Source organism: Geotrypetes seraphini, chromosome 9 (assembly GCF_902459505.1).
Source record: "Geotrypetes seraphini chromosome 9, aGeoSer1.1, whole genome shotgun sequence".
In the NCBI taxonomy this organism is placed as follows: domain Eukaryota; kingdom Metazoa; phylum Chordata; class Amphibia; order Gymnophiona; family Dermophiidae; genus Geotrypetes; species Geotrypetes seraphini.
In genome coordinates, this window is record NC_047092.1 from 69,356,646 (window position 1) to 69,382,459 (window position 25,814).

General features: G+C 47.5%; 1 protein-coding gene across 3 annotated transcripts in view; it reads right to left on the reverse strand.

The window, feature by feature from the left end:
• Positions 1–25,814, reverse strand: part of RPAP3 (RNA polymerase II associated protein 3) — a 150,484-nt gene that overhangs the window by 72,800 nt on the left and 51,870 nt on the right. For all 3 annotated transcript variants that reach the window (XM_033957900.1, XM_033957901.1, XM_033957899.1), the window contains 4 exons: positions 23,154–23,275; positions 11,381–11,451; positions 8,797–8,928; positions 7,575–7,702 (listed from right to left, as the gene is read on the reverse strand). In XM_033957900.1, coding sequence (XP_033813791.1) covers positions 7,575–7,702; positions 8,797–8,928; positions 11,381–11,451; positions 23,154–23,275 — 453 coding nt within the window. The remainder of the gene's footprint in view (positions 1–7,574; positions 7,703–8,796; positions 8,929–11,380; positions 11,452–23,153; positions 23,276–25,814) is intronic.

Genomic DNA, 25,814 nt, shown 5'->3' on the forward strand with positions numbered 1-25,814 from the left:
GCTCCCCTGCTCTCTTCCGGCAGCGGCACAGCAGTGCACGAGGCAGACATGTGCTGCACTCCAAATGGCTGCTGTTAGTTCTCACGGGACTCGTAAGAACTGGCAGCAGCCATTCGGAGTGCAGTGCGGGAGCAGGCAGGCACGCAAAAAGCATGCGCCTGCCTCGTGCACCGCAGTGCCCCTGCTGGAAGAGAGCAGAGGAATTGAGGCAGGAGCGCGGAAAGCATGCTGGGAGCCGAGATGGAAAAAAAAAAGGTACTGGGGGGGATGGAAAAAAGGTATGGGGGGGGGGGCTACCTGGCTGGCTTGGGGTGGGCGGGCTGGCTGGCTTGGGGCTGGCTGGCTGCCTCTACACATGCCTCCCATTAGACATGCCCATCACTAGACATGCCCACCACTAAACGTGCCCTGCACTTGTCCTGGCCTACCACTAGACCACCAGAGGCGGGGAAAGGGCACACCATTTGGTTCAGAATTTTTTTTTTCTTGGTTTTTCCTCCTCTACAGGTGGGTGTGTCTTATAATTAGGTGCATCTTATAGAGCGAAATATATTGTAAGTGACTTGCCCAGGTCACAAGGATCAGCGCAGGATTTGAACTCGCAACCTCTGGGTGCTAGGGCTAAAGCTCTAACCTCTAAATCACACTCTCCACATAGTATTTATCTAATTATTCCTGAGCTGAATCTTAAATAGAGAAGCATTAAGGGTCTTTTTATCAATGTATCATTGATGAGTGTGAAAACATAAAAGTTATAGCTATAATACCAATAAATATTCTCCATTAAGCAAAAATAATAGTAAATTTTAAGAAAAATTGAGCTTCATATCATCATTGGCTTTGAGGGACTCCAGGATGGGCTTTAAAAAAAAATAAATTATCGTTTTTCCCTGAAAATTAGACCTACACTGAAAATAAGCCCTAGCATGATTTTTAAAGATGCTCCTAATATAAGCCCTACCCCAAAAATAAGCACTAGTTAAGATCAACCCTTGAAGCCACCCCAACACTCCCTGACTCCAACCCTGACACTAGTGCTGCCCGATTTGCCAGTCATCTCTCCCTTCATCTCCTCTACCCCAATTCTTCCTCTTTCCTTTCTCCCCACTCCCCCCCCCAGTGCAGCATCTTTCCTCGCCTTTCACCCTTCCCCTTGTGCAGCAGCTCCAGAGGCCTCCAAAAACAGCAGCAGCACTCTGAACGGGCCGCTTTGCAGCCTTCCCTTCCAGGGCTTCCCTCTGCAGTGTCTGTCTATCCTTCCCTTCCATTACTCTGTGCAGCAGAACCCCACCGACCCTCCCACCATGAGCCTGACATACCAAAAGAATCCAAAACAGAAGCGGTTGCAGCGCTCTGAACGGGCTGCTTCGCTGCTTTTCCTCTACCATATCACTTATGATGTTATCAGTGATGCAGCAGAGGGAGGCAAAGAAGTGCGAAGGGGAACCATGCCACACATGGAACACCACTCCTCAAAGAGACGCTAACTTTGCACATAAGCCTGAGTGGTGGAAAGGCTCTGAGAACCCAAGAGGGTGGAGATCATCCTATCTGAATAACCTTTCTTACTTAGCCGTTCCCTTTCAAGAGCCAAGCTGTAAGACAAAAGGGACCTGGATCGAACATTAGAATGGGACCCTGAGTCAGAAGGTTGGGCGAGAGGGGCAACGCAAAATGATCTGCCACGAGAAGATGAACCAGATCTGCATACTACAGGTGCTTGGGCTAATTGGAGCCACCAGGATCATGCAGCCAACATGCTGAGCAATGCAAAGAAGGACTCTGCCCACCATCAGCCACGGGTAAAAATACATATAGGAGGCCGTCCTTCGGCCAAGGCTGCACTAGCCCCTCAGCATGGTTATCTTTGCGCCGACTGAAGAACTGTGGCACTTTGGCATTGACACTCATGGCCATCAGGTCCATGACTGGCCGGCCTCAGACTTGCACAAGCAACTCGAAGGCTACGGGACTAAGACACCACCTGCCAGGTTCTAGCTGATGGGAGGCCCGAATGGGAACATGCAAATAGGCCTCCGTCAGAAAAGTCAGGAACTCCCCCGGCTGAGCCGCCAGAATGAGACCGCAGTGTTTCCATGCAAAAATAGGGAAATCTGAGAGCCCTGTTGACCCCTTTTTAAATCTAGGATGGGCGAAAGGGTCCCTCCTTCTTGGGCACCATAAAGTAAATGGAGTACCTGCTGGTGCCGCACTCCTGAGAGGATACTGGAACAGCTTTGAGATCTAGCAAGCTGAAGGGTCTGGCGAAAGGCTAGCGTCTTCCATGCCATCTGACACGGAGAGGCTAGATATGATCTGGCATAGAGTAGGCAAACTCCAGAGCATAACCGTCCCGCAACACCTCCAGGACCCACTGATCGGACGAGATCTCGGCCCACTTGGGAAAAAAGGTCGCACAGCCAGGCATCCACCGGAACCAAAGGAGGCGCTGGCAGCGAGTCATTGTGCAGGACGGGCAGCGGGAAAAACCGGTGGAGGGATTCCCAGCCCCCCGAAAGGACTGCATGCGCTAACATAACCGACCCCAGGAAAACCCGGAAGCCTGGAAAGTAGCAGCCCTACACACAGGGCGATACTTGCGGAACTCCAGCAGACACCCAGGGGCAGTGCCACCCCGAGGTGCTAGGCGGGAATGGTCCTCAGGCAGACAGGGCACCTTAGAGTCCGTCAGAGTCTGAACCAACTTATCTAAGTCCTCTCCAAACAAAAAAGACCCCTGAAAGGGAAATATGGTAAGCTGAGTTTTGGACACGGCATCCGCCGACCAAGCACGAAGCCACAAGGTGTGTCGCACGGCCACTCCAAAAGCCAGAGACGTAGCTGACGTCCGCACCAAGTCATAGAGAGCATCCGAGAGGAACGAGGCAGCCATTTCAATCTTAGCCAACTCTTCTTGATTCACCAAAGACCAGTCATCAGACTCACGATCCAGGACACGCTTAGCCCACCGAAACATGGCACAAGCCACCAGTTCCCCCACAAATAGCCACTTAAACCCCCAAGGCAGAGACATCAAAATTCTGCTTAAGAATGGTGTCCAACTTACGCTCCTCAGTCTCATAAGGTAGAACTGTTCTCAATATGCACGGTATGCTGCTTAGAAATCACTGAGACTACCGTGTCTACTACTGGCGATTATAAAGTAGCCTTATCTCCCTCCAGGATGGGATACCAACGAGCCATGGCATGCGGTAACCGAAACAGCGCCTCCGGTGTATTCCACTGCGCCAGTACAATATCCCGAAAATCCAGATGCAGAGGAAAAGAGCGGGAAACAGCACGGATCTCCCTTAGAAAAGGGCTCCCAACACGCGGGGTCTCCAGTGACGCTTCCACAAAACGTAGCACCAAGGAGACCTGCTTAAACAGATCTGGGAGCTCTTCCCTCTGAAAAAGGCGCACCATGGATACCTCGTCACCGGAAGGCAGGAAACCCAACGCCCCGCCGCCAGTAGCCGTCTCCTTGGGAGGATCCTGGAATTCCTAAAAAAAAGGTCCAGGTCCTCAGCCAGGCCAACATGTTCCTCTGACCACCAATCCCAACCCAAGGCGCTTGGATGAGGGAGGAGGAAGAGGGGACACCAAAGGAGAAGAGGGAGGCAAATCTGCAGGGGGTGCGGAGGGACCCCCCCCCCCCCCCCGAAACCCCCTGGGTGCACGTGAGACCCCCAGCCACCTGAAAATAGACTCTGCACAAAGAAAAAGTAAATCAGGGGAAAAAACCCTGGGGGTCCCATGGGACTCCCTGCCACAGCAGGGGACCCAGCTAAAACCTGCCCCTGTATTTCTAATACAGGGGGAAGGTCACCTGAGTTTGCAGAGAAAATGGCGAAGTTCCCGCCAAAAACAACCCCTCCTGGGCCTGTAGCGGCTGGGAAGCCTGAACAGTCCCAGCTGCTAGAGCAGGCAAGCAGGTATCAGCTGTTATAAAATCAGCTGAGAGGGAATCCTTTGTACCCTGACCATCGGCGGTCAAGGGAATCCCTCCGTGGGCGGTGAAAAAAGACCGGGCCTCCCCACTGCTCCCTGCCGACTCGCGAGGCACTATCAGCGGGGAGCTCTGGGTGCCTGCAGCCGCTTCTGACGGAGCTCCACCACCGCACCGGCCCGAACAGCAGTTTTCAGGCTGGCCGCGAGTGCCTCGCGTCTGGACCAAATTGTACCCCACTCCCCCTGAGAAGGGCTCAATTGCTCTATACGCGACCTAGCTAGAAGAAAAGTTCCAGTTAGTACAAAAATACAGTAAAGTTAAAGGGAAGCAACCCTTCAGACCAGCACTACCTTAGGATTTTTTCAGAACAGACTCCACATGCTCTCAAAGCAATATGCCTTGCTTGATTTAGGGGCAAGGCGTACCGCTGAGGCTCCTCTAAAAAAATGTAGGGAGGTGGAGGAAATGGGGGGAGGGACCCCGCTTGAGACCCGTCAGGTTTAATACCCCGAGGTCAGACAGACCCTCAAACAGGCCCACCCAAGCTCAATCCGGCCAAAAACAGGGACTAGAAACCCCTAAACAAATCCCAACAGCCCTACCAAGGGATATGGGTACAGCTCACTCAACACCTGCTGGAGACTGAAAGAAGACTGATAGGAATAGGGGAAGGTATCTTTTATGTACTACTAGCTGATGCCCCGGCGTTGCACGGGTATTTAATTATAGCAATAACACTGTAAATGGATTCAAATAAAGATACTTTATAGTGGTGAATGAAATTATTTTTTTACAGCTTAATAAAAAGTACAATAATCAAATTATAATGTGAAATATTTGACAAAATGAATACAATACAACTAACGCAAAACTTGATTATAAACAACATTTTTAGTTTCACCTCCAGGAGCAAGAACATATAAATTCTTGAGCAAGCAAAATAGAGTTGTGGGCCGAGAGACCCTCAGAACATATCACCCCAGGTAGTGAGGGATCTCCATACCAAGTTTCGTTCAAATCGGTCAAGCCGTTTTTGAATTACTGTGAGAATGGCAGCTTTTTACATTTTTTCCATTGACATGAATGGGTGAAATCTGATTTTCTGTTTGTAGCTCCGCCCACGTGTGCAGGTGGGCCGCGAGACCCCCAGAACATATCACCCCAGGTAGTGAGGGATCTGCATACCACGTTTCGTTCAAATCGGTCAAGCCGTTTTTGAATTACAGTGAGAATGGCAGCTTTTTACATTTTTTCCATTGACATGAATGGGTGAAATCTGATTTTCTGTTTGTAGCTCCGCCCACGTGTGCAGGTGGCCCGCGAGACCCGCAGAACATATCACCCCAGGTAGTGAGGGATCTGCATACCAAGTTTCGTTCAAATCGGTCAAGCAGTTTTTGAATTACTGTGAGAATGGCAGCTTTTTACATTTTTTCCATTGACATGAATGGTTGAAATCTGATTTTCTGTTTGTAGCTCCGCCCATGTGTGCAGGTGGCCCGCGAGACCCGCAGAACATATCACCCCAGGTAGTGAGGGATCTGCATACCAAGTTTCGGTCAAATCGGTCAAGCCGTTTTTGAATTACTGTGAGAATGGCAGCTTTTTACATTTTTTCCATTGACATGAATGGGTGAAATCTGATTTTCTGTTTGTAGCTCCGCCCACGTGTGCAGATGGGCCGCGAGACCCCCAGAACATATCACCCCAGGTAGTGAGGGATCTGCATACCAAGTTTCGGTCAAATCGGTCAAGCCGTTTTTGAATTACTGTGAGAATGGCAGCTTTTTACATTTTTTCCATTGACATGAATGGGTGAAATCTGATTTTATGTTTGTAGCTCCACCCACGTGTGCAGGTGGGCCGCGAGACCCCCAGAACATATCGTCCCAGGTAGTGAGGGATCTGCATACCAAGTTTCGTTCAAATCGGTCAAGCCGTTTTTGCGTGATCGCGGCACATACACACACACATACACACATACAAACCTCCGATTTTATATACCGTATTTGCCGGCGTATAAGACGACTGGGCGTATAAGACGACCCCCCAACTTTTAGTTAAAATATAGAGTTTTGTTATATACTCGCCGTATAAGACTACCCCTTCTTCCGCACACCTTCTCTACCGCCCCGGGTGCAGCACAGCCGGCCAGGTCCCCTTACTTTTGTGGCACTTCCCCGACCGACCGACAACAGCATTAGAGAGCTGCACGGGGACGCCCCTAGGGTCGCGGGGATCCCGTGGGGACGCCCCCTAGGGTCGCGGGGATCCCATGGGGACGCCTCCGAGGGTCGCGGGGCTGGATGCTCAGTCTTCTGGATGTACGCGGCTCTTCTTCTCCCTACCTTCTCTGCTTGCAGCACAGAGCCGAACGGAAGTCTTCCCGACGTCAGCGCTGACGTCGGAGGGGAGGGAGGGCTTAAACAAAGTTTAAACAAAGCCCTCCCTCCCTCTGACGTCAGCGCTGACGTCGGGAAGACTTCCGTTCGGCTCTGTGCTACAAGCAGGGCAGATAAGGAGAAGGAGAGTAGCCTCGCGGTACCAAGAGAGAGGGGCGGCCGCCCCGCCCCGGTTGCAGCACAGCCGGCCAGGTTCCCTTACTTTTGTGGCACTTCCCCGACCGACCGATAACAGCCCGGGTCTGACAATCCTCCCTGCCCTGTAGCCGCAAATCTAAATTACCTTCTTACAGCAGCTGTAAGAAGGTAATTTAGATTCGCGGTTAAGGGCAGGGAGGTTTGTCGGACCCGGGCTGTTATCGGTCGGTCGGGGAAGTGCCACAAAAGTAAGGGAACCTGGCCGGCTGTGCATGCAACAAGGGCATGTAAACAGTACCCGGCGTATAAGACGACCCCCGACTTTGGGGAGGATTTTAAGGTACTAAAAAGTCGTCTTATATGCCGGCAAATACGGTATATAGATTCCACAGTTTTGTTTTCAGTCTCCACCTGCTGGTCATGATTGGGATATATACCCACTCATAAAGATTAACCTCTACTGGTCTGGAGAGTGCTAAAGAATGGGCCATTCCAGGCAAATAAATGTGGTAGCTGATAATAAATACACAAATAAATTTTGACTTTCAAACCTACACATGCATTTTCCCCCCTGCACTTATTTTTTAGACATTGAATGTGTAAGGCCCTTATAAAGGTCAGCTAATTTCTGTTTTTTGTTTTTTTTTTATATAATTCTTTATTCATTTTAATACTTCCAATAAGTGAAAACAGTAAAGAAAACAGTTTGCATAATAAACAACACTTAATAATCTTACATGACATTAACAAAGTAATATCCCTCCCTCCCTACCCCCTATTATCAATCAAATTATCCATTAGTTTTTAGAAGTATAATAAGTATCATATACCAAATATATCCTGCCTATATAACAATCATTTTGAAATCATAAAAACAGTAAACAGAACCTTCACCCCCTCCCAAATCTTTAAGAAAGATATTATTTCATTTAAACCCTTTTGTTCCCTCCCCCTCCAGCTAATTTCTGAATAGCACAGGGTTAACTAGATATACCTCTGATACTAACTAGTAGCTAAGATTATTTTTATTGAACTTTAATAAAAACACTGGCAAGTAAAATCATATGTTCTTCAACAATTACCTTAAAATCTTTAGATATGCCATTGCTCTGTTTGCTGGTAGAAGAGCATTGGTGCCATCTGCAGTCATACCGCGTGAATAGCATTCTATGGCTGCTTCATATTTTCCTTCTTTAAAATACCCATTGCCCTAGTGCAATGCAGAAAATAGTGTTATCCATGGTTCTTCTTACACCATAATCATCAAGAGTGCTAATCTGAAAAGTAACTTAAGCAAAGCAAAAACAGATAAAAACTGCAATATGTAGAAATAAATTTATGCTCTTATCTTAATATTGCTCCACAATTCAAACTTGAAACACTGTTTCTCATCATAAATATCAGCAACATATCATATGGTAGACACATCATTGAAGGCGTCGGCACAGTGCGCCACAGCCTCAAGGAAGGCGAACAGAATGTTGGGCATCATTAAGAAGGGTATCACAACCAGGACGAAGGAAGTAATCCTGCCACTGTATCGTGCAATGGTGCGCCCGCACCTGGAATACTGTGTCCAGTACTGGTCGCCGTACCTCAAGAAGGACATGGCGGTACTTGAGAGAGTCCAGAGAAGAGCAACTAAGCTAATAAAGGGTATGGAAGACCTCTCATATACTGACAGACTGAAGAAGTTGGGGCTTTTCTCCCTGGAAAAGCGGAGACTTAGAGGAGACATGATAGAAACCTTCAAGATCATGAAGGGCATAGAAAGAGTGGACATGGACAGATTTTTCAAATTACGGGGAACCACAAGCACAAGGGGGCACTCGGAGAAACTGAAAGGGGAAAGGTTTAGAACAAACGCCAGGAAGTTCTTTTTCACTCAGAGGGTGGTGGATACATGGAACGCGCTACCGGAGGATGTGATAAGCAGAAGCACACTACAGGGCTTCAAAGAGGGTCTGGACAGGTACCTGGAGGACAAAGGGATTGAGGGGTACAGATAGGAGTAGAGGTAGGTAATAGGGATAGAATTAGAGTTACAAAATTAGTCATGGACACTGTTCAGGCAATTAGGCCTGATGGGCCGCCGCGGGAGCTGGGCAGGATGGACCTCTGGTCTGACTCAGCGGAGGCAACTTATTATGTTCTTATATCAATTCATAGTCATCTGACGAGCCTTCTCCAGCATAGCTAGGTTCACCCCATTAATGTGTGGCCATATTCTCCTCCCCCAGAGGCTAACGCACATCCATTTTTCAAGGCATCAGTAAGAAATTCAATCACAGAAAAAAATATTACCAAGTCTTTCTCTGCAATAGCTTTCTGCTTAAGCTGCTGCTCTTCAAGTTTCTTTTCCTCCTCTGAAGTTAGTTCTGGATCTTTAACTGTTTCTTCAATTTCCTTTCTCCGCAGGTCTTCTTTTGATAAGGCCTAACACATTTGAAAATATTATTGATATAAAAAGAAACCTATTTAATAAAAGAAAATTATTAGTATATTTGGTACTCCTTTCATGACATTTTGATTTTTATGCATTCTTTGATTTGAACATAGACATTGATGCTCATTTTCAAAGCACTTAGACTTACAAAGTTCCATAGTAAAATATGTGTAAGTGTATGTGTTTTGGAAATGAGCATCATTGTGTCTGTTTCTTCATCTTGATGTCTGCCAAAACTTGTTCATTTACATCGCACACTGTTCATTTCTATTCAGAAGCTATCTGTAGTGAATTTCTTAAATAACAGATAAGAACTAAAGGAAATGTTCAAAAGTTATCCTTCAGGATACAAGGAGAAATTAGTGTTACCAGCTAATTTTCTTTCCTTTAGTTCCAATAGACTATTATAGAACTTGTGGATTTGTGTCCATCAAGCAGCAGATAGCATACAACTGTGCCCTCTAGGGCACTGTGCAGCTCACCTAGCTCAGTATTTTTATAACAAAATAGTGGCTTCTCCGAATATTACATATATCTTCTTTCTGTCTTTATATCATGAAGAAGCTGAAAATTTAACTTTTTTGCAACTGCTCAGAGTTCTGCAAATCATAACAGAGATGATCAAGCTGAAAAGGTCCAAATACTCAGAAAATACAGAGGGGTGGGTAGCTGAACTGGACTGTTGGGACTAAAGGAAAGAATGAACATTACAAAAACAAACTTTTCCTTCCTTAGCATTCTCAACAGGCCAGTCCAAAATTTGCAAGATGCATCAAACCAATCCGCAAGTCGGGAAGGAATTAGTACTGTAAGTACTGAAGCTCCAAAGAAAGCTTCCTACCTAGCCAGTTTGCCTGTTAAAAGATGCTCTGAAGAAATCATCTCCTTCAACCAGCGAGCAATGGTAGCTTTAGAGATAGGCTTGCCTTTTCTGGGACTAGCAAAAATGACAACCTGTCAGAGCTATAAAATTTTTTAGTGTCTAGCTGTCCTCCCCAGCCGTAAAGACTTACATCGGTCGTTAGGATCACCCAGGACTCTATGTGGAGAGGAAGGCCCCTGGATAGCGACTCTGGCCAGAGCCACCATAGTAAGCTCTGGTGTGCCTCCACCGTCCAGGTTAACTCCTTCTGGAGACAGTCTGACTGAGAGGACCAACACACTAACACTGTGCTCTGCAAGGGGCACAGGTGAGCTTCTCAGGCGACCATCCAGTGCAAACCTGGCATGATAAATGGGTCAAACCATCTGAGGAGTCCATTATAATCAATTTAAGTCAAAATCAAGGTATTTTGAGGCTGGTAGAAGCTTTTAAAATAAAATTGGGAAATCCAAGATGGCTGAGGCAGTGCTTTTTGGCGCTAAAAAAAATGGCCCATAGGAGCAACACTAATTAGGATTTTAGAGGTGGGGAACCCTTGGACAACCCTATAGTTTTGCTAATTTTGAACTGCCCTGATGTCTCCCATAGACTGCAATAATCTGTACTCAAAGAAATGCAATGTGCTGCCTGCATCAGCATGCTAAGCATGGAGAAGGATTTTCTGCCTTAGACAAGAAAGGGTGGCTCCAGCAGCTTGTCTCTTTGGGCTGCCTTTTATTCACTCACCAAACCTCAACCCCACTCACTCCCACATGATTCTTGGGGGGGAGGGACAAACACACGCAGCTCCTGGCCAGTCAAGGGGTCAAATCAGTCTGCACTCCAGTACCTGACTCCACAGGGGCAAGCCCACTTCAAGGGGGACCCATCCCTGAGCTCCCAAGTATTAGAGCAGGCTGGCCAGGAAGGTGCTATTTCAGAAAGGAGGCCCTCCTGGCTACAATCCCCGGCATCTCAATCCTTACCCAGGAAGAGCTGTCCCGGACTACTGGGAACCTCTTAGCACAAGGAAGCTTCATGAAAAAAAAGCAGATTTAACTAAAAAATAAGAAATCTAGTGCAGAGCAAATGAAAAGACATCTCCTCAACTAACTTGCAGAAGTTAAGACTGAAGAGAGAGGGCACTGCCCAGGGATGCAAGGAAGCAGAACTGAGAAAAATGACTGGACATCTTTTGCAACACAACTCACGGGTTGGGGTATATAACCCATCAGTAGGGAATCGTATGCTGTTTGCACAGTAATAAAGATTAAGAATCCCTGGTTTACAGAAAAGAACGAATATCATCCTCATAGCTGTAGTGTGTAATTTAACTGCAGCTCTAAGCAGTTTAAAAACTGCTGACTGCCAAGGGCTGAATATCTACCTCATTACTGCTGTTGCCTTTTTTTGGAAAATTTGAATAAAATTTGTACTTATTTTTATTTCTCCTTTTGTTACTAAAAAAATAAAATAAAATAAAAAAATCTGAAAGTTAACTTAAGGCTCATGAGTTTTGTGAATATGCTAGAAAAATCCATTTCAGAATTACATCAAAAGAAAATAAGTCAAATAATTACCTGAGAAATTTTCTTGAGTTCATACTTTGCTTCAAAGTTACTTGGATCCAACTCTAACACCTTTTCATAATCTAAACATTAAACAAGAAAATAATACAGTATATAAACATATACCATCTTAAATACAATAGCTCACTTCAGAATGTCTTACCGTAGATGCTAGATTTTTTTAAGTGATTAAGAAGCATGGGTAACTTGTACCTTAACACATGGAATAAGTCTGCACCTTCATTCCAATATTGTGATGAAGATGAAATAATCAATAAGGGAAATTTAGGAATTTATCTTGATAATCTTCCTGAACTCTTTGGTAGTCAATCCCTTCCCATGAGATTTTGTGTAGAGAGCCTCATTAGCTTTTTATTTTTTGCTCCACCTCCCACCACTCTGGGCTGTCCTTCAATAACTCAGTTCGTATCAAAGCAGTGGTCAGCCCTGAGGAAACATAAGAGGGAGGAGTACAAGGATACTCGCCGAGAAACAAGTCCATTCTGCACAAAACATTTAAACATGAACCACTGAAACATATAATGAGATGGAATGAACTAGCCACCTATATGAGTGCAACCTGTTCTAACAGTCTTAGGGTTTTGAAAGATACCCCAGAATTCCATTAAATAGCAATGGTGTCCTCTATTCTTTCCTTATAGGATAAAGGAAAGAAATAAAACCGGAATTTCCACGTCTGAAGTAGTGAGCAGGCAAATTAAGATCTGACAGGATGGGCTTCAGGAATGATGTATCTATTTACTAGACAGATGATTAGCAAGGTAAGTACTTAATCTTCCCTTCTAGTGCAACAGGCACATCATTCCTGAACTTTTGGAACGTATCAAAGCAGTCCCTGGAATGTAGGGCGGGACAAATGAGCATGATCCAAGTACAAACAATCAGAATGCGGAGTCCAATTTGGCTGCAATGTCCACCCTGTAAAATTTTGTGAAAAGTATGGAGGGAAGACCATGTAGCTGTTCTGCAAATCTCTTCAGAGGAAACTGCTGTAGCCTCCGACCAGAAGGATGCTACTCCCCTAGTGGAATGAGCTTTTAAGGATACGGGAGGCTGCTTTCCGCTCCCAATATAGGCTGAAGAGATGGCCATACGAATCCTTGAAATGGTGGCTTTAGAAGCTGGTTGACCCTTACGGTTCGTACACTTGGATTCTGAGGGTGTGAAGGTAGGTAGCCGTACTTCCTGGCTGACGTGAAAATTGGATACCACTTTCAGCAAAAAAGATGGTACAGTACGTAATATTACTTCAGACTCTGAAATTCTGACAAAGGGTTCTCTGCATGAGAGCACCTGCAATTCCGGCACCTAATGAGTTGAAGAAATCACCACTAAAAACATCACTTTAACTGTGAGGTCCAACAATGAAGCTTGCTCCAGAGGCTTCTATGGAGCTCTACTGACTGCCCACAAGACAAGTTTAAGACTCTATGATGGAAAAGGTTGTTCTACTGGAGGACGCAGGCACAAAGCCCCCTTCAGAAACCTGGCCACATCTGGGTGTGAGGTTAAGGTCTTCTTGAGCACTTGAATCAGAAACACAAAAGACACACTATTTTAACTTAGAGGAAGCCAACCGGCAGGCCTTTTCAAGGTCATCATGAAGGAATGCTAGGACCAAAAAGATCAGAGCCAAGTCTGCAGCACTGAAAATCCTCATGATCGAAGCAGGAAGCCTCTGCAGCACCGAAAAGCCTCACGATCGGATACAAAAGCTCTAATTAAAAGAAAAATAAACACGAGCAGGACAGGCTTCTACCATCTCACACGTAGCGAGACAAACTGAGGAATTGCAGGACAGCCTAGAGTAGTGCCCTGCAAACTTTCTTGAGCTGCGGCACACTAAAGATAGTGGCCGTAGTTTGAGGCACCTGGAAGTGTGCGGGCATCACCCTGATGACATCACGCGCATACGTGAAGACACTTCAGACAGGCCAGTGGGGGGTGCCAGCAGGGAAGAGGTTCGGAGAAAAGGAGAGGTGCCGGCCCTGGATGATTGCCTACAGGATGTGTCTTTCGCCGTGACAGGCACGTCCTGTAGGCAGTCAGCTGGGGCAGTGCCTTGCCTCTTCCCCAGTGTACCGTGGCACACCTGAAATCTCAGGAGGCACACAGTTTGCGATACATTGGCCTAGAGGTGGAAGAAATGCTAACAAGGCTATCTACACAGAATCTCACAGTAAGGGATTGACTACCCAAGAGTTCAGGAATGAAATGCCTATTGCATTAGAATTAGATAAAACTTGACCCATATGGGCTATTTCCTTGTAAAAACCTATATAATGTCTTTATCAAACACATAGGGGTGCAAGACAGGTTCACCAGGATGAAAACCAAGAATCTCATTAGAATCTCGGAGAGGGAGAGAGCAGGAGCCAGAAGGCCTTGAGCATGTGCAGATGCTCAAGCCCAGCAGAGATCACCGGCAGGCTCTTTCGGCACCGGCACGTCCTGTGGATTGGTGCAGCGTGCCAGTGCCCGATCGCGGTAAGGGTTTGGGCGGGCAGACAGGTGATGCCGGTCTCGGGGGCAATGCCGGTTCTCAAGGTTAGGGGCTTGCATATCGAGTCAATGCTCGATTTGAGAGTCAAAATATGCGAGAGTGTTTTGCTTGTCTTGCAAAACACTCGCAAACCGAGGTTTGACTGTACTTCTGTGCATGAAAAAAGAACAAGGTTTTGGTATGATCATATCTGATGAGCTTAAGGAGGCCACACAGGCAGCAAAAGGTAGCAGCAATAGCCAAAAGAATGTTTTGGTGCATAGGGAAGAGATAGCTAGTAGGAAAAAGCAGGTGACTATATATCTGTATAAGTCTCTGGTGATAGGTCTTCTAGTGCAGTGGTCCCCAACCCTATCCTGGAGGACCACCAGGCCAATCAGGTTTTCAGGATAGCCCTAATGAATATGCATGGAGCAGATATGCATGCCTGTCACTTCCATTATATGCAAATTTCTCTCATGCACATTCATTAGGGCTGGCCTGAAAACCCGACTGGCCTGGTGGTCATCCAGAACAGGGTTGGGAACCACTGTTCTAGTGTATTATGTACATTTTTGGTTTGCTACACAGTGGTATTTGTTGTATCAGTGGCTAATAAACCTGATGATGACGCAAATGTGATTTTATACTATGATTAAATAGGATCCCTAATGAAGGCTGTTGAGCTGAAACCCCGACCGTGTTGGGTCCACTCTTGAAGCTTGTTACCACACTATCTGAACTTGAGTCAAACTTTGAAATAAAACTGTGGTTTATTGCCTCCTTGTTCATTCGTTTGGTTGCTCCTATTCCTTTTAAAGGTTCCTCTGTGATTGTTCTAGGGCAATGTGTCATCTCCCTTTTGCCTAATTTTAAAAACTATGTATCGTTCTGGAGACCTTACCTTCAAAAAGATATAAACAGGATGGAGAGGGGGAACTGAGGCTGATGCTGGACAGATTTCTAACAACAACGAAAAAAGGCAGACCTAGTCACATCAAGGTTCATTAGGAGGACGCTCAGGAACACAGATTATACACACCACACAAACCACGTTCAGTATCGTGTGAATGAAGTCAAAATAAAGGGTGCTCTCAGTGTGAACCACCAGCGATAGGAGTCCAGCTCCAACACTTCACTTATAGGTAGAGGCGGTAAACCCCCACCCGCACACCATCATAGAGCACCCTAAGTGTGCTGAAAATCAAAGTGAAACTTTCACCAGTTAAACCAATAAATCCACAAGTGAATGAATCAATGTAACCTGAGCGACCCCCAAACGAACCCAGCCGACCTCAGCGTTTTGTTTCCGTCGGGGGACAGGTTCCTGAAGAAGGGCTTCTCCCCGAAACCAGCGCGGTTGAACCTCTTCTCCTGGCGCGTTTTTCTGCGTTGCAGTTTTGTGATTTTTTTCATTTGCAGATAAGTACTTCATTTATTTTTCTTTTGTATGGTGCATTTTGATTTTTTGGTTGTATTTTTCGGGGGGTTCGGCTGGCAGGGTTTGTTTGGGGGTCGCTCAGGTTACATTGATTCATTCACTTGTGGATTTATTGTTTTAATTGGTGAAAGTTTCACTTTGATTTTCAGCACACTTAGGGTGCTCTATGATGGTGTGCGGGTGGGGGTTTACCGCATCTACCTATAAGTGAAGTGTTGGAGCTGGACTACTATCGCTGGTGGTTCACACTGAGAGCACCCTTTATTTTGACTTCATTCACACGATACTGAACGTGGTTTGTGTGGTGTGTATAGTCTGTGTTCCTGAGCGTCCTCCTAATGAACCTTGATGTGACTAGGTCTGCCTTTTTTCGTTGTTGCTAGTTTAGGTTTTTGGCAGTATTGGAGTGTAATTCTTGTGGGACAGATTTCTAAGGCAGTGTGTCATCTCCCTTTTACGTCTCTGATGAAACATAATTTTAAAAATCTATGTATCATTTGGAGCATTGAGATCAAGCATCAAATTTCTGCATCTCAATGGCTACGAATTTGGTCTTGGAGAATGAGATGTACAGTGTCAGCATCTATGAGACAAACTTGGTTCTTTTTGTAACATAGAGTGTTTTGGACCCCTGTTCGTTTACAAAAACTAGATAGTTCTAAGTCCAATAAATGCTGGCATTGTAATCTGGAACCTGGAACATTAGATCATCTACTTTATTATTGTCCCTATATTAAGATATTTTGGAATTCAATCTGGTCTCAAGTAAATTCATTATTGGAAAATCATGTTGCACTTTCTTACGATACAGTGTTATTTGGCATGATGATAAGAAAAAAAGGAGAAATTAGGTTCTTACCTGCTAATTTACTTTCTTTTAGCTTCTCCAGACCAGTAGAGGTTAACTTTACGAATGGGTATATATCTAATCATGACCAGCAGGTGGAGACTGAAAACAAAACTTTGGGACAGTATATACTATCCTCCCTTCTCTATTTCCCTCAGTCTGCCGAATAGCCAAGCAGAACCAAGAACTGGAAAACAGGAAGAAAACAATACTCCGAACAGGAGTAACAAATAACATACCCAAATGCTGTTGGAAAATGCAGAGGAGAAATACCCGAAGGAAAATGTCCCCACAGCTCGCCAGCTAAGCCAGCCGAGCCACAGCCGCTGTTCTTTAATTCTCCCCGGCCCTAGAAAAATACTAGAACCCGCAGCAAAAAACAAAAACTGCCCGCGAAAACAGCCCCAACAACAACAACAACAACAGACAGGGTGGGGACCTCTACTGGTCTGGAGAAGCTAAAAGAAAGTAAATTAGCAGGTAAGAACCTAATTTCTCCTTCTTTAGCACTCTCCAGACCAGTAGAGGTTAACTTTACGAATGGGACGTACCAAAGCAGTCCCTCTCACGGGCGGGACCCCCGAAGGGCCGATACCAGAACACGCTCACCGAACACCGCGTCCCGACGCGCCTGAACATCTACCCGATAATGTCTAACAAAAGAATACAAGGAGGACCAAACCGCAGCCTTACAAATATCCACCGGAGGCACGAGCGACGACTCAGCCCAAGAAGCCGCCTGACCCCGAGTGGAATGAGCCTTGAGAAACTCCGGAACAGGCTGCTGTTTCAGAAGATAAGCGGAAGCAATCGTCTCCTTGATCCAGCGCGCAATAGTAGCCTTAGAAGCGCCAGCTCCCCGACGAGGACCAGCCAGGAGGACAAAGAGATGATCGGACTTCCGGAATTCCTGGGTCCGCTGCACATCAGAGCGAAGGACCCGACCGACATCCAACTTGCGCAGCTGCCGTTGCTCAGAAGAGCCCTCCCGACCACCCAAGACCGGGAGAACCACCGATTGATTGACATGAAAAGGAGAAACAACCTTCGGCAGAAAGGAAGGAACAGGCCGCAAGACGACCCGCTCCCTAGACAACTCCAAGAAGGGAGCCCTACAAGAGAAAGCCTGCAGCTCAGAAATACGCCTAGCAGAAGTAATGGCCACCAAAAAGACCGCCTTCAAAGTAAGGTCCTTCAAAGAACAGTCGTCCAAGGGCTCGAAAGGCGGGCGCACCAAAACAGAGAGAACCAGATTAAGATCCCAAGAGGGAACCGAGGGCCGTAGGGGAGGCCTAAGCAACTTGGCCGCCCGCAGAAACCGAATCACATCAGGAAGAGCCGATAAACGCTGACCTGACACCAACCCTCGAAAGGTCGACAGGGCCGCAAGATGAACCCGGAGAGAAGACCAAGCCAGGCCTCTATCCAGGCCATCCTGCAAGAACTCTAGAATGTTAGGCAGAGAAGCGCGAAAAGAGGTCACTCCCCGCGCCCGACACCATTCCTCAAAGAGACGCCAAACCCGCACATAAGCCCGAGAGGTAGAAAGCCTCCGGGACCCCAACAGTGTAGCGATCACCTTGTCTGAATATCCCTTCTTGCTAAGGCGACCCCTTTCAAGAGCCACGCCGTAAGACAGAAGAGAGACGGGTCGAACAAGGGAATGGGACCCTGCATCAGAAGGTCGTCCGAGAGAGGCAGAGGAAGAGGAACCGCCACCAGGTGCCTCACCAGATCCGCATACCACGGACGTCGAGGCCAATCCGGAGCCACCAGCACCACCAAACCCGGATGGTGAACAATGCGAAGAAGCACTCTGCCCACCAGCGGCCAAGGAGGGAACACATACAACAGCCCCTCCGTTGGCCACGGCTGGACCAGAGCATCCAGACCCTCGGCCAGCCCTTCCCTGCGACGACTGAAGAAGCGGGGCACTTTGGCGTTGCCACTCGTGGCCATCAGGTCCATCAGGGGCTGCCCCCAATCTTGCACTATCAACCGAAACGCTCCGGCGCCGAGAAACCACTCTCCTGGATCCAGGAAGTGACGACTGAGGAAGTCTGCCTGAACATTTTCTACCCCGGCTATATGAGAAGCCGAGAGGTCCAGAAGATGGGACTCCGCCCAAACCATGAGCCGAGCCGCCTCCTGCGCCACAGGAGTGCTCTTGGTGCCCCCCTGACGATTGACATAAGCCACCGCCGTGGCATTGTCCGACAGGACTCTGACCGACTTGCCCAGCAAAAGGGAGTGGAAAGCTAACAGCGCCAGCCTGACCGCTCTGGTCTCCAACTCGTTGATCGACCAGGAGGCCTCCTCCGCGGACCAGGTGCCCCGAGCTGAGTGGCCCATAAACTGAGCCCCCCAACCGAGGAGACTCGCATCCGTAAGGAGCACCGTCCACTGCGGGAGATCCAGACCCACCCCCTGAACCAGGTGAGGGGTCCGGAGCCACCAGCGCAGACTGCAGCGCGCCAAGCCTCGCAGGGGAACCGGAACATCCAAATCTTGCCTCCGGGGAGACCACCTCCGGAGCAGAGCATACTGAAGAGGACGCATGTGGGCCCGCGCCCACCTCACCACGTCCAGGGACGCCGCCATTGACCCCAGGACTTGGAGGAAATCTCGCGCCCGAGGACCCCGGGACGCCAAAAGCAGGCGAATCTGAGATTGCAATTTGCTCACCCGGGCCTCTGGAAGGAAGACCTTCCCCAAGGAGATGTCGAACATAACCCCAAGGCACTCCAGACGCTGAGCCGGGACCAACCGACTCTTGGAAAGGTTGACCACCCAGCCCAGCGACCGGAGAAACTCCACCACCCGAGCCGTAACCCGGGAGCTCTCCTGCAACGACTTTGCCCGAATCAACCAGTCGTCCAGGTAGGGGTGAACCAGGATGCCCACCGACCGCAAGGCTGCCGCGACGACCACCATTACCGTGGTGAACGTCCGAGGAGCCGTGGCCAGACCAAAGGGAAGCGCACAGAACTGAAAGTGCCGCCCCAAGATCGCAAAGCGAAGGAAGTGCTGATGAGAGGCCCGAATTGGAACCTGCAAGTAGGCCTCCGTCAGATCGAGAGACGTAAGAAACTCCCCCGGCTGAACCGCCAGAATGACCGACCGCAGCGTTTCCATGCGGAAAGACGGAATCTTGAGAGCTCTGTTGACCCCTTTCAAATCCAGGATGGGCCGAAAGGTCCCCTCCTTTATGGCCACCACAAAGTAAATGGAGTACCTGCCGGTGCCCCACTCCGTAGGGGACACCGGCACCACTGCCTCGAGATCTAGCAAACGCTGAAGGGTCTGACGAAAAGCCTGCGTCTTCCATGGAGTCTGACATGGAGAAGCGAGGAAAAAGGTCCGGCAGAGAGCGGGTAAACTCCAGAGCGTAACCGTCCCGCACCACCTCAAGGACCCACTGATCGGACGCGATCTCGGCCCATTTGGGGAAAAATTTGCGCAGCCGGGCCCCCACCGGAACCAAAGGGGGCGCCGGCAAGGAGTCATTGCGCAGGACGGGAAGCGGGGGAACCGGCGGAGGGATTCCCTGCCCCCCGACGGGCCCCCCGAAAGGGCTGCATGCGCTGGAAGAACCGACCCCGGGAAAAACCCTGAGCCGGGAAAGAAGCAGCCCCACGCCCCGGGCGATACTTGCGAAATTCCCGCAAACGCCCCCGGGCAGCCCCACACCTAGACGCAGGGCGGGCACGGTCCTCAGGCAGACGGGGCACCTTCGAGTCCGTCAGAGTCTGAATCAACTCATCTAATTCCTCTCCAAACAAAAAGACCCCCTAAAGGGAACTTTAGTAAACTTAGCTTTGGACGCAGAATCCGCCGCCCAAGCGCGCAGCCACAAAATACGCCGCGCGGCCATGCCATAGACTTAGCCGAAATCCGCACCAAGTCATAAAGAGCATCTGAGAGGAACGAGGCAGCCATCGCAATCTTCGCTACCTCCTGATCCACTAGAGACCAGTCATCAGACTCCCGATCCAGGACACGCTCAGCCCACCGAAACACGGCGCGAGCGACTAGCTCCCCACAAACAGCCGCCTGGACCCCAAAGGCAGAGACATCAAAATCATACTTAAGAAGAGTCTCTAACGCACGCGCCTCCGAGACCCTAAGAGCAGAACCGTCCATAACAGGCACGGTATGCCGCTTAGGAAGTGCCGAGACCACCGCGTTCCCCATTGGCGAAATTAAGGTAGCCCTACCTCCCTCCGGGACGGGATACCCAAGAGCCAAGGCGCACACCAAACGAAACTGCGCCCATAGGCCACTGCGCCAACACAAAATCCCGCAAATCCTGACGCACAGGAAAAGAGCGGGAACCAGGACAGACCCCCTGAAGCAGAGGGGCCCCCATACGCGGGGTCTCCGGCGGCGCCACTGCAAAAATGCAGCACCAAGGAGACCTGCTACACAGGTCTAAAAGCTCATCCCTCTGAATAAAAAAGCGCACCACGGACGCATCTGCTCTGGAAGACGGGAAACCCGCCGCCCCGCTGCCAACAGGCGTCCCCTCTAGAGGATCCTGGAAGCCCGCCAAAGCAGCCAGGTCCTCAACCAGGCCAACACGCTCCTCCGCCCACCAATTCGCAATCCAAGCCCCCCCGCGGGCGCTTGGATGAGGGAGGAGGAAGAGGGGACGCCAAACGAAAAGAGGGAGGCAAAGCCATAGGGGGCGCGGAGGGAAACCCCCCCCGAAACCCCCCAGGCGCACGTGGGACCCCCAAAAGTCCGCACAAAGAAAGAAAATAAATTGGGGGCAAAAAACCCCTGGGGGTCCCCAGGGACTCCCTGCCCCAGCAGGGGTCCATGCTGAAACCTGCCCCTGTGTTCGCCATACAGGGGGAAGGTCACCTGAGGTTGCAGACAAAATGGAGGGGCCAGACAAAGAAAATGGCGAAGTTCCCGCCAAAAATGCTCCCTCCATGGCCTGTAGCGGCTGAGAAGACTGAACAGTCTCAGCCGCTAAGACAGGCAAGTCGGCATCAGCTGTCAAAAAATCAGCTGAGAGGGAATCCTTCGGGGAATCCCTCCGTGGGCGGTTGTGGAAGACCGGGCTTCCCCACTGCTCCAAGCCGACTCGCGAGGCACCATCGGCGGGGAGCTCTGGGCGCCTGCAGCCGCTGCCGACGGAGCTCCACCACCTCACCGACCCAAACCGCCGAGTTCAGGCCGGCCGCGAGTGCCTCGCGGCTGGACTAAAATTGTGGCCTACTCCCCCGGAGAAGGGCACAATTGCTCCAGACGCGACCTAGCTATAAAAAAGTGCTGGTTACATGAAAAAATACAGTAAAATACAGTTTTCTTAAAGGGAAACAACCCTTCAGACCAGCACTACCTCAGGATTTTTTATTTTATTTTTTTTTTTTTTTTACAGAACAGACTCCACAGGCTCTCGAAGCAATATGCCTTGCTTGACTTAGGGGGCAAGGCTTACTGCTGAGGCTCCTCTAAAAAAATGTGGGGAGGTGGAGGAAGTGGGGGGAGGGACCCCGCTCGTGACCCGCCGGGTTTGACACCCCCGAGGTCGGACGGACCCCCAAACAGGGCCCGACCAAGCTCCGTCCGGCCAAAAACAGGGACAATAAACCCCTAAACAAATTCCAACAGCCCTACCAAGAGAGATGGGTACAGATCACTCAACACCTGCTGGAGACTGAAAGAAGACTGAGGGAAATAGAGAAGGGAGGATAGTATATACTGTCCCAAAGTTTTGTTTTCAGTCTCCACCTGCTGGTCATGATTAGATATATACCCATTCGTAAAGTTAACCTCTACTGGTCTGGAGAGTGCTAAAGAAGAGTTAAATATCATCATATAACAACAAGCTTTTATTAGTTATGACAGGGGTTGCCATCCAACATATAACCAATAATTGGAAAAATCACAGAAACCTTAGTTACACATTTTGGTGGAATTCATTATGTCATATATTTAAAATGGAACGAGCAATAGCAGTACAAAGAGGGACATATACTAACTTTATAAAAATATGGGGGCCATTGGCTAAATATTGTGGTGAATAGTCATCATTTCTTCTCTTTTCCTTTTCTTTTTTAGCACACTAAAGGGGGAGGGAGTTGGGAATAATTTTACATAATATGTTATAATATGCTATATAATATGTGTATATTCCTATTGGAAATATGATAAAGGATGGGTGGTTGGGGGGGTTATTGCATCACTAGATTTTTATGTGGTAGATATTAATGTGCTATTGTGGAATAATTTGTATAATATATTCTTTTGTGCACTTGCTGTTCAATTTGAAAAAGAATAAAGAATTTAAAAAAACAAAACAAAACAAACTATGTATCGTTCTGGAGACCTTACCTTCAAAAAGATATAAATAGGATGGAGTGGGGGAACTGAGGCTGATGCTGAACAGATTTCTTGTGTTCCCTTGGGGACAGGGACAAATTTGTCCCTGTGTCATTCTCTACAAGTTTTAATCTCATTTCTTCCATCTCCCACTCTTTTCCTCAACTACTCCTCCCCTGCTGTATCCCTCTTCCTCCTCTATGAGGCCCTGATTCTTTACCCCAGCCTCAGGCAGAAAAATACAAATATAATCTCCTCACAAGTCTCGATTGGCAAGGAAAATGTTTTTACTATGTCCCAGAACCCAACTAAGGTGTTTCCCTCTGCTGTTCTATTTTCCAGAGAGGCTAGTGTTACCTACAGCTGTTCTTGCCTTGCTACTGTTGCTCTGGTGTGACTTGAAACCAGGTTTTCTAGCTCTACTTATGGCATTCTCCATCAGCTCATTACAGAGGCTCCTTTCTCCTGTCAGTTGCCACGGGGAACCCTTTGGCCTTATTCTGTACATTTGCCTGTAACCAAGTAAAGCTCACCAGTGCTGAGTAAATAAGTGCATTTTGAAATTCTACAGGTGCTTGTGGTAAGGAATATGTAGCCCTTACATTGTAAACTAAAAAAGTTAAAGCATATGCATTTTTTCAAAATGAGTTCAAAGACTAACCTTCTTTTGCTCCTTCAAGATTGGATAATGCAAACCTAGCAGCACCTCTTCTAGCATAAGCTTTGCTATAATTTCTGTTGAGTGCAATAGCTAAATTGCAGTCAGATTCAGCAACAGCAAACCTAAAAAAGGATTAAACACCACCTTTTAATAGTTTGCAATAACAAATTAAAAAGTATGTGCTTATGAGGATTTATTATAAATATGAAAACATTAAAACTGGATTACTCATCTGTAATAGGTGTTCTCTGAGGACAAGTGTACCAGTCACCCAGTTGGTCATAATAATGGCACTTAGGTGCACATTCTTTTCTAGAGACCCATCTCTACTGAACATAAGCAGCAGTTCACACTAGAGTATATTAGTGACAGAAAAAGAAACACAGATGGGATAGTACGCCTTAGAAAACCTGACGGGAAGTATGGAGAATCAGACACAGACAAAGCCGAACTACTAAATGAGTACTTCTGCTCAGTCTTCACCTGCGAGGCACCGGGGTCCGGCCCACAGTTGCAGGAGAAGCAAAACTTAGATGACCCTTTCCGGAACTTCGAGTTTACACCCGGTGACGTCTACGGCAAGCTATCAATTGTAAAAACATTGTAAAACAGAAATAGGAACGTTAGATCACTTAATTTTTTTTTGTCCCTGTATAAAAGCTTTTTGGAATTTAATTTGGCCCCAAATAAATATATTACTAGAAAATCACGTAGGACTCTCATATGATATCATATTATTCGGTACTGCAATGAGAACACAGAGTCCAATATCAGCAAATAATAATAAATTACTTTTAATATTGACAGGAGTTGCCATGCAGCAAATCACACAAAATTGGAAAGATTTTACCAAACTAAATTATACATTCTGGTGGAACTCGGTATGTCACATTTACAAAATGGAGAAAATTTTGGCTTTACAACAAGGAAATATTAAAAATTTTAAGAAAATATGGGATCCATTGACTAATTATTCTAGAGATCAGATATCTTAACACATTGATAATAGTAATATAGGGTTAGGGTGGGAAAAATAGATATTAATATGAAAGAAAAATGGAAAATCAATTAATAGGGGAAAGGGATGAATATCTATGATATGAATTTGTACATACATATATATTTTATTATACATTTTATAATATGTGATTCATGTATTGAAAGAATGAAAATTCTATAAATAAAAAGTTAAAAAAAAAAAAACTCAAAGTGAACAAAACCATGGGACCGGACAAACTGCACCCCAGGGTACTCAGAGAGCTGTGTGGCGTCCTAGCAGAACTGTTAGCCATACTCTTCAATCTCTCCCTGAGTACGGGAAAAGTCCCCTTAGTCTGGAAAACAGCTAACGTCGTTCCTCTGCACAAAAAGGGTTGCAGGGCAGAGTCTGCGAATTACAGACCGGTGAGTCTCACTCGATTGTGAGTAAGCTCATGGAAACACTAATCAAACGCAAATTAGACACGATCCTGAACGAGGAGAATCTACGTAATCCTCACCAACACGATTTCACCAAGGGTAGGTCATTCCAATCCAATCTTATCAGCTTCTTCGACTGGATAACTAGAAAGCTGGACTTGGGAGAGTCCCTGGACGTCGTGTACTTGGACCTCAGTAAAGCTTTTGATAGCGTCCCCCACCGTAGATTGTTGAGCAAGATGAAATCAATGGGTTTAGGTGTAACACTAACTGCATGGGTCAATGACTGGCTAAGTGGTAGACTTCAGAGGGTGTTGGTTAATGGTACCCTCTCTAAAACGTCGAGGGTAACCAGTGGAGTGCCTCAGGGCTCCGTCCTGGGTCCGATCCTTTTCAACATATTCATAGGAGACCTGACTCAGGAGATTCAAGGTAAAATAGCATTATTCGCCGACGATGCCAAATTATGTAACACTGTAAGTAAAAGTGATTTGTCCGACAGCATGAAGCAAGACCTGCTTTTACTGGAACATTGGTCCACGACCTGGCAGCTGGGCTTCAACGCGAAAAAATGTAAAGTCATGCACCTTGGCATCAATAATCCGTGCAGAACGTATACACTGAATGGCGAGACCTTGGCTAGGACTGCAGCAGAACGGGATTTAGGGGTGATCATTAGTGAAGACATGAAAACTGCCATTCAAGTGCAGAAGGCTTCATCCAAGACTAGACAAATGCTGGGTTGTATCCGTAGAAGTTTTGTTAGCCGGAAGCCGGAGGTCATAATGACATTGTACAGAACCATGGTGAGACCTCATCTGGAGTACTGTGTGCAATTCTGGAGGCCACACTACCGTAAAGATGTGCTGAGAGTTGAGTCGGTTCAGCAAATGGCCACCAGGATGATCTTGGGGCTCAAGGATCTCTCGTACGAGGATAGGCTGAACAAATTGCGGCTATATTCTCTCGAAGAACGTAGGGAGAGGGGAGACATGATTGAGAATTTAAGTATATCACTGGTCGTATCGAGGTGGAAGATGATATTTTCTTTCTCAAAGGACCCTCGGCCACAAGAGGGCATCCGCTGAAAATCAGGGGCGCGAAGTTTCATGGAGACACCAGGAAGTATTTCTTCACAGAAAGAGTGTTTGACCATTGGAACAGCCTCCCTGTGCAGGTGATTGTGGCCAGCAGCGTACAAGATTTTAAGAAACAGTGGGATGCCCACGTAGGATCTCTACG